The 10,063-nt window shown below is 39.6% G+C and overlaps 1 protein-coding gene across 1 annotated transcript; it reads right to left on the bottom strand.

Moving 5' to 3' along the window:
• Positions 1-7,927: 7,927 nt before the first annotated feature.
• On the bottom strand, positions 7,928-9,541 carry LOC142162213 (uncharacterized). Its single transcript, XM_075218536.1, has 2 exons — positions 8,573-9,541; positions 7,928-8,359 (listed from the first exon to the last, which is right to left on the bottom strand). Exons 1-2 carry the CDS (start codon positions 9,539-9,541, stop codon positions 7,928-7,930), a joined length of 1,401 nt encoding a protein of 466 aa, XP_075074637.1.
• Positions 9,542-10,063: the final 522 nt, after the last annotated feature.

Below are 10,063 nucleotides of genomic sequence, written 5' to 3'. Positions count from 1 at the left end.
ATTCTCTTTTAATGCATGTCAAAGAATAAAACTACCCGCCTCAGTTAGTTTCCTTCTCTTTTGATAAACTACCTCGTTATAATTATCAAGCCACACCCTTATAACAATTAGCACAAGTCCGCGCCCCTCAACCTTATGAAGGTCGAGCCCAGGTCAAAACAGACCAAACAGATCCGCCTCAGATAAACAGTGGCCCAGGTCTGGCCCATTCCGCATGAGCTGGATTTGGGCCCATAATGTTCGATCAGCGGTCCGTATGCATGGTCACGTTTCCTTATTCTGTAAGAGCATTTCGGATCCTGCTATAAATGATCTGCAAGCATGTGATTAACTAGGACTATTTCTGTTTTCAATTAGTAGAGACAAACGCGACAAGAAACGTAGTTGCTATAGGATATCCTTTTAAAATAAGGACGAGATGAGCCTCGACAAAAATAAAGAAAAACGCACAAATTGTGGGGCCCTCGTTAGATGTATATATCAAAGCATTCTGTTTCCAGGACAGGTCGTTTAGCAAATCTCACGGCCCTCCTAGAATAATAACGCGATAGTCTCTTTAAGCGCGTACTTAATAATGTTATCTCCTTAAACTCGGGTGCACATTTATGTGACCCAAATCCAAATCTCAACGGAATCGAAATGTATCTCTAACTACGGGTACATTGATTGTGGCGTGGTCTGAGATGCATTTCCATGACGTTGCAAATTCTTTTCATAAGGAATGAGACTAGCCTCGACAAACAAAAATGTACAAAGTGCGGGGCCCTCTAAATGTACATACTAAAATACTTAGGATTCGAGGACAGGTCGTTTAGCGAATTTTACGGCCTTCCCCAAAATAACAAGACGCTAGTTGCTTTAGGCGCGCCTTTAATAATTTATTTTCCTCAATTCGGGTGCACATCTATGTAACCCAAATCCACATCTCAACCGAGTCGAGATATATCGATAACCACAGGTGCATTGATGTAACGTGGTTCGAGATATGTTTTCACGACGTTGCAATTCTTGTAAAATAATAATAACGACAAAAGCAGTCAAAAATTAAAATTTGCACATATGTTCAATTTATATAAAATCAGATAATCAAGCCGAATATAACAGTTGAGCGACCGTGCTAGAACCACGGAACTCGGGAATGCCTAACACCTTCTCCCGGGTTAACAGAATTCCTTATCCAGATTTCTGGTACGCAGACTATAATATGGAGTCATTCTTTCCTCGATTCGGGATTAAAATTGGTGACTTGGGACACCCTAAATCTCCCAAGTGGCGACTCTGAAATAAATAAATCAATCCCGTTTCGATTGTCCTTTAATTGGGAAAAACTCCCTTGCGCCCTCGCGGGTGCGGAAAAAGGAGGTGTGACATGTAGAACAGAAAAATGGGGCAAGCAATCAGCAACAACAAACAACAAAATACAGCAATAGAAAGCCCAACACAGTAGCTTCAACACCTCAATCCAGAAATCCCAGCAACACGGAAAAAACCAGTAAAAATGGAGAAGAAAAATAGTCTGGAAATCTCTCTTTAGTTTTTTTTTCTATCTTTGAACTCTCTCTGGTGTTCTTCCTCTTTCAATATTTCAGAAAATTTGGTTCTATCTTTTTACTCTCTCCAAAATGAATTCTGCCCCTGTATATCCAGTATATCTAGAGTGTATATCGAGTGTATACCGTTCTCTCCGCCCCCTTTTTTTTCTTCTCCTCTCTTCTTTTCCCCCCTCCTATTTATAGCATAATTTTCGAGATTTTTCAGATTTGTTTTAAAAAATATTTTATTATTTTATTATTTTTTAATTAAAAGAAATCCCACTTACAAATTGCTTTTATTTTTTTTATAAAAAGAAATCCCACCTTTCTTTACTTTTATTTTTTAAATTCCAACTTTAATTACTTTTATCTTATTTAAAATCTCACTTTTTTTACTTTTTAAAAGAGAATTCCACTTTATTTAACTTTTCTTAAAAAACAATCCACTTTCTTTTGCTTTTCTTTTAAAAATGCTACTTTCTTTTACTTTAAAATTTTTTAATTTTCAGATACCTTATATTTTTTTTAATTCCAACTTTCTTTTACTTTTTATTTTTTTAAAATTTCCACAAAACTTTACTTTTATTTTTTTAATTTTCTACTTTCTTTTACTTTTTAAAAGAGAATTCCACATACTTTTACTTTTATTTTTTTTATTCAATACTTCCCTTTTTCTTATTTTTTAAATCACTCCCGAAAATTAAATTTTTTTTATATTTTTTCGGAATTTTTTTATTATTTTAAAATAAAAATAAAAATAAAATAATATTAATAGTAATAATTCACCTTTTAAATTTTGTATTTTTACCCTATAATAAAAAGTGTAACAAAGCTAAAAATTGTAGGTTAAAACCCCTAAAATATTTACATAGAAGAAGTGATAAAAAAATTAAATATTATCAAAAATTAGGTGCTCACAGGACTGACTCAAAAGAGACCCATAAAGATAGATCAAAGAGCAAAGTGAAATGATTTTTGACAAAAGGAACAAAGGAAAATTTTGAGCACAGATGCCTATATGAAGAAGAATGAGAAAAGATAACTTATCTGAGGGAAGCAACCAGCTCCAATGATCATGACATGCATTTCGGATTGATCAACCTAATCCGTCCAACCAATCATATTTTCAGTCCATGTCCTGTCTTCATACTTCAAAACCAGGCTTTCACTAATCCAATTTCTCTGTAAAGTCATGAGCCTCATTCGACTTGTAGCGTCCCGAAGGGTTTTCACCTACAAGCCTCTCTCATTTGTTCATCTCTCAACTTACCATCGCCTTACGGTGCCCGCGAGGGTTTTCACCAATTAGACTCTCTCATTTTAAATTTTCTCTCAGCTCACCATCGTCTTACGGTGCCCGTGAGGGTTTTCACCAATAAGACTCTATCATTTTAAATTTTCTCTCTTGTGCCCTTGAATAAAGTGTTACCCATGATGTAAATAATACCTCTATCTCGCTTGACCTAGCATCCTCAAAGATTGATCGGAAGGTCTTTATTTGGACCGTAATATGGGCTTTTGGACAGAGTTAGAAAGAAAGGGTGGCATGAAGACTCAAAATAATTTAAGATGAAAAGGTGTCAAAATTGCAACTTTTGGAATAAGATCTTTTAGAAACCAAAACTTCTGCCCTAGTTTCTTTGGGTCCGGGGATTTTTAATTTTTATTTTGATGGGACCGAACCGTAAGACTGCCTACGTATCCTTAAAAGGAATCAGGTCAAACACAGTTCAAAAGGAAGTTGTTTGTTTTTGTTGCTTTTCTTTTCTTTTCTTTTCTTTTTTTTTCTTTTTTTTTCTTCTTTTTTTTTTCTCTTTTTTTTTCTCTTTTTTCTTTTTCTTTCTTTATCTTTTTTTCTTCTTTTTTTCTTTCTTTTTTTTTCTTTCTTTATTTTTCTTTTCTTTTTCTTTTCTTTTTCATTCTTCTTATTTTTCATTCATTCATTCGTCATTTTTTTCGTTCTCTAATTCTGTTACTGATTCCAAAAGAGGGGTATGGAAGAAAATAAATAAAGCTCAAAAGGGGTAACAAAGGATGAAAGTGTTTGGGTAGCGGAATAAAATGCCTTCGTCATTCCAACTTTGAACATGCCAAGTACAAAATACAACTGAAGGTAAGCAAAGAAATCATACATAGTACCTCTTAACTGCATCAGAATTGATAGCCATATCTACACATTTGCCTTATATGTCTGTTAAATACAAAGCACTATTGGGCAATACTCTTGTTACTATGAACGGCCCCTGCCAGTTTGGGGCGAACTTGCCTTTAGCTTCAGCCTGATGAGGAAGGATGCATTTCAATACCATCTGGCCCACTTCAAATTTCCGAGGACGCGCCTTCTTGTTGTATTCTCTTGCCATTCTCTTCTGATACAATTGACCATGACATACCGCAACCAATCTTTTCTCATCAATCAAACTCAACTGCTCGAGTCGGGTTTTGACCCACTCATCATCATCAATTTCAGCTTCTGCAACGATCCGATGGGATGGAATCTCAACCTCCGCAGGTATAACTGCCTCAGTTCCATATACCAACAGATAAGGAGTTGCACCTACTGAAGTGCGAACAGTAGTGCGATAACCCAGTAAGGCAAAAGGTAACCTTTCATGCCACTGCCTAGAACCTTGAACCATCTTACGAAGTATCTTCTTTATGTTCTTGTTAGCAGCCTCAATAGATCCATTTGCCTTGGGGCGATACGGAGTGGAGTTCCGATGCATGATCTTGAACTGTTGGCATACCTCTTTCATCAAATGACCGTTGAGATTAGCAGCATTATCTGTGATGATCACCTTGGGAATTCCAAACTGACAAATGATATTTGAATGAACAAAATCCACCACCGCCTTCTTGGTCACAAACTTGAAAGTTACAGCTTCAACCCACTTGGTAAAGTAATCAATGGCCACCAGAATAAACCTATGCCCGTTTGATGCTGCCGGCTCAATTGGTCCAATGACATCTATGCCCCAAGCAACAAAGGGCCAAGGTGTAGATATTGTGTGTAACTCAGATGGGGGAGAATGAATCAAATCACCATGTACCTGGCATTGATGACACTTGCGAACAAAAGTGATACAATCCCGTTCCATGGTGTGGCAATAATAACCTGCTCGAAGTATCTTCTTTACCAAGACATACCCGTTCATATGCAGCCCGCAAACTCCAGAATGCACTTCAGCCATGATAGTTGAAGCTTATTTAGCGTCTATGCACCTCAGCAGTCCTAAATCCGGAGTCCTCTTGTACAATATTCCTTCACTCAAGAAAAATCCACTAGCCAGATGACAAATGGTTCTCTTTTGGTCACTTGTAGCATGTACTAGATATACCCCCGACCTGATGTATTCCTTGACATCGCGGAACTAAGGTTCACCATCGATTTCCTCTTCCACCACATTACAATAAGCATGTTGATCATGAACTTGGATATGCACGTGGTCGACATAAGCCATGTACGAATGATGTAACATTGACGCCAGAGTAGCCAAGGCATCATCAATCTCATTATAAATCCTGGGAATATGTCTAAATTCAACCGACCTAAATTGTTGACAAAGATCATGCAGACACTGTCGGTATGGTATGAGCTTCAAATCTCGAGTCTCCCATTCTCCCTGAATCTAATGAACCAACAAATCTGAATCTCCCAGAACTAGTATTTCCTGGACTCCCATGTCTACAGCTAACCTCAAACCCAGAATGCATGCTTCGTTCTCGGCCATGTTGTTATTGCAATGAAATCAAAGCTGGGCTATTATGGGGTAGTGTTGCCCTATTTCAGAGATAAGTACAGCCCCTATTCCGACACTCTTCATGTTAGCTGCTCCATCAAAGAAGAGTTTCCAACCTGGCTTTTCATCACGGTCAACCTCGTCAACACACATGACCTCTTCATCAAGAAAATAAGTCTTCAGTGGCTCATATTCATCATCCACCGGATTCTCAGCCAAGTGGTCAGCCAAGGCTTGGGCCTTCATCGCAGTCCGAGTCACATAGATGATGTCAAACTCTGTAAGTAAAATCTGCCACTTTGCTAGTCTTCCCATGGGCATAGGCTTCTGAAAGATATACTTTAGAGGATCCATGCGGGAAATGAGGTAAGTAGTGTAGGACGACAGATAATGCTTCAACTTTTGTGCCACCCAAGTCAGGGCGCAACATGTCCTCTCAAGCAGAGTGTACTTAACCTCATAGGGAGTGAACTTCTTACTGAGATAATAGATTGCTTGCTCCTTCTTTCCCGTGATGTCATGTTGACCCAATACACAGCCAAAAGAATTATCCAAGACTGTCAAATAGAGAATTAAAGGTCTTCTAGGCTCTGGTGGGACCAACACAGATGGATTCGACAGGTACCTCTTAATCTTATCAAATGCTTCTTGACATTTGTCAGTCCACTTTACCATAGCATTCTTCTTCAGTAGATTAAAGATGGGCTCACAGGTTGTCGTGAGCTGAGCAATGAACCTGCTGATGTAATTTAACCTTCCAATCAAACTCATCACCTCTATTTTGTTCTTTGGCGGCGGTAACTCTTGAATGACTTTGATCTTTGATGGATCTAACTCAATGCCGCGTCTACTAACCACGAATCCCAGCAGTTTCCCAGACGGGACAACAAATGCACATTTCGCTGGATTGAGCTTGAGGTTGTACCTGCGGAGCCTTTGGAAAAACTTTCTCAAGTCCTTGACATGGTCAGACTGCTTCTTTGACTTTATGATCACATCATCTACATAAACTTCGATCTCCTTTTGTATCATGTCATGAAATATGGTGGTCATCGCCCTCATGTAAGTTACCCTAGCATTCTTCAAACCAAATGGCATTACCCGATAATAGTATGTTCCCCATGGCGTGATGAATGTTGTTTTTTCTGCATCTTCCTAATCCATCAAGATCTGGTGATATCTCGCATAACAATCTACAAAAGACCCAATCTCATGCTTGGCACAATTATCGATCAGAATGTGAATGTTCGACAATGAAAAATCATCCTTTGGGCTTGCTTTGTTAAGATCACGGTAATCAACACAGATCCTGGTCTTACCATCCTTCTTTGGTACTATCACAACATTGGCTAATCAAGTGGGATATCGAGTGACTCGAATGACCTTTGCAGTAAGCTGCTTTGTGATTTCTTCTTTGATCTTCACACTTATATCAGTCTTGAACTTTCGCAACTTTTGCTTGACAGGAGGGAATGCTGGATCAGTTGGCAATTTATAAACTACCATATCAGTGCTCAGGCCCGGCATATCATCATATGACCATGCAAAGACATCTTTGTACTCAAACAATGTTTTGATTATTTCCTCCTTAACTTACGGTTCTAAATGCACACTTATCTTGGTTTCCCTAACATCATCCTGGTCCCCTAAATTGATTGCTTCAGTCCTACTCAAATTAGGCTTTGGTTTTTCTTCAAATTATTTTAGCTCTTTACTAATTTCCTCAAATGTTGTTTCTTCATCATATTCTATTTCATCATCATATTCTACTTCTTGTATTGTTATTTCAGAATTAGATTAGCTTTTAAGACTCGGTTGAAAACTCTTCATGCATGTCATGTCAATGCAACCAGCATAAAAAGAACTGTACAAAAGAAAAAAGAACAAAATAAAACACTATTAAGAATAACAAAAAATGAAAAATTGCATTTCATTGAAAATGAAAGGATAGTAGGGTTTGAACATCAAAACAAGAAAAAACTAAAAATATGCATTACCACCCTGGAATAACCTAGATAACAGAAAGGAAAACGAAGCAAACTACCAAAACTCCTTCCTGGTGGGGAGAAGAGTAGCTTCCCAATTGCTAAGCTTCACATTTGGGCCAACGAGCTGCACATCTGCTTTACTAGAGCCTTCACCAACTTCTACCATATTGACCTCTTCGAACAGACTTTGGAACCTCTTGATCAGCTCTTCATCAACATCGACCACAGGTTTTGGGATTGAGGAGGTTGGAGGTTTTTCGGTCCCTGGCTTGATAAAAGACTTAGAGATGTGTGGTACGGGCTTGGGGAGCGACCATACCTTCTGTTTCAGATTTTTAACCCTTTTCAGGTCCTTGTTTGTGGGCATGAATCCCAAACTAAACATACAAGGATTCCCACTAGGACGCACTGGATGCACAATAACCTGTAGAGATGAGCCCAAACCCTTGCCCGGCACAAAACCATTCTTCAATATTTCATTCGCAACCATGACGGACGAGGAGGATAGCTTAGGACCCGGAATGCATTTTCCTTTAGGAATTTTCTCAACAGACACTGTTTCGAAGGTCTGATAGACCCAAGGTCCCTTATCATCTTCAGCTTCGATGAATGGAACAATTGTGTCATTACAAGCTGACAAGTCCTCATCACCGTGCACAACTATTTCCTACCTGTCCCATTCTAACTTCACCATTCGGTGCAGAGAAGATGGGAATGCCTTAGCAGCATTTATCCAGGGCCTGCCCAATAACAGATTGTAGGAGACAACCACATCTAACACTTGGAACTCCATGGTAAACTCAAGAGGCCCTATCGACAATTCGAGCATTATATCTCCAACAGAATCTTTACCTCCCCCATCAAAGCCTCGAACACACAAACTGTTCAAGTGGATTCTTTCGGTGCCAATCTTTAGTTTTTGCAGAGTAGACAGGGGACAAATATTCGCACTAGAGCCATTATCAACCAAAACCCTTGAGACAACAGAATCTTCACACTTCACCGTGAGATAAAAAGCTCGGTTGTGTTCTGTACCCTCCATAGGAAGTTCATCATCCGAGAAAGTGATCCTATTTGCTTCGAAGATCTTACCAGCTATCTTTTCCAAGTGGTTCACTGTGATCTTATCAGGAACATGTGCCTCATTCAAAATCTTCATCAAGAACCTGTGATGTTCATCTGAATGCATCAACAAAGACAAAATAGAAATCTGAGTTGGTGTTTTCCTTAACTGCTCCACAATGGAATAATCCTGCACTTTCATCTTTTTCAGGAACTCCTCAGCCTCTTCCTCGGTGACCAATTTCTTTACTGGCATTTGGTTATCCTTGAATGGTTTGGCTTTCCTTAATTCTTCTGGGGTGAAACATCTCCCAGAACGAGTCAATGCTCCAGTTTCATTAACTTCTTCCTTTATTTCTTTTCCTTTGTATGTCACTATCACTTGTTTATAGTTCCACGGAGCAGCCTTGGCATCCACCACTGGCAGCTGGGTTACTGGTTTAATAATGATAGGGGTAATAGGATCCCCCTTCACAACTATGACAGGCTTACTTGGAATCCCTAGCACTACCACTTTTGAACTTCCCGGACTTGCCCCAATATCTTTTGATAGCCCTTTCACGACCAACACTGGTGGTTTCAAGCTCGACTTTTCTGTCACCCCTTCAACTATTAAGGGCTTCGCTTTGGTAGAGTCAGGAGCTTTAACCAAATTACTTTCACTGGCCCGAATCATCATGACGGACTTAGAAGACTTCTTGGTCTCCCCATCCTTGTGAACTATTTCAATCATATGCGTCTCTGCATGGGCTAGTAAAGGGTTTTGGTTGATGTTCGGTGCGTCTGGGCTTTGGACTACAATTTTGTTAGCATCAATAAGCTCCTGGATTGCCATTTTCAAACTGTAGCACTTCTCTGTGTCATGCCCTGGAGCATCAGAACAATAGGCACATCTTAGGGAATAGTCGAGGTTCTTTAGAGGTGGATTCAGTATCTTTGCCTCAATCGGCCTCAAGACTTCCAACTTCCTTAACCATTGAAACAAACTAGCATAAGACTCTCCAAGCGGGGTAAAAGTTTGCTTTCGCTGCTGCCTCTCTCTTCTATACTCCGGCCTTGGTTGAAAGTTTGAACCAGTAGGGTTTTGGTAGGGTTGTAAGGGTGGATAAGTATTTTGTGGAGCTGGATAGGTATTTTGCGGAGCTGAAGCATGCCATTGTGGGTAAGGAGAGGGTTGAGCATATGACTGTGCATGGTGAACAAGGTATTGGGATGACATGGCTGAGTATTGGGGGTTTTCCGGGGAAAAGTAATGTTGAGGTGGATTATATGGAGCTTGGGCGTAGGTTTGAGGTCGGGGTCGAGGATGGGTGTATTGATGAGGTGAACCCCTCTGTCCATGCCATGATCTGGAGACAACCATAGCGACATCTTTCTTTTTCTTCTTGCCTAGCAAACTTCCAGTACCACTCTGGATTGCCTGGGTGGTTGTTTTATAGAAGAATAGCTCATGATTTTACTCGACTTGAGCCCCTCTTCCACCATTTCTCCCATCTTCACCACATCATTAATAGACTTACCAATGGCTGATATCAAATGGCCATAGTAAGTGGACTCCATGGGTTGAAGAAAGTATTTTACCATCTCGTCTTCTTCCATCGGAGGATTGACTCGTGGAGCTTGCTCCCTCTATCGGAACCCATATTCTCTAAAGCTTTCATTGGTTTCTTTTCCACCTTAGTCAGAGATAGGCAGTCTAGAACAATGTCTATATTGTACTGAAAGTGTTGGGCAAAGGCCT

Source organism: Nicotiana tabacum, chromosome 7, assembly GCF_000715075.1.
Source record: "Nicotiana tabacum cultivar K326 chromosome 7, ASM71507v2, whole genome shotgun sequence".
In the NCBI taxonomy this organism is placed as follows: Eukaryota; Viridiplantae; Streptophyta; class Magnoliopsida; order Solanales; family Solanaceae; genus Nicotiana; species Nicotiana tabacum.
The sequence above is the reverse complement of the archived record's forward strand: the minus strand, read 5'-3'. Positions and strand labels throughout refer to the sequence as shown.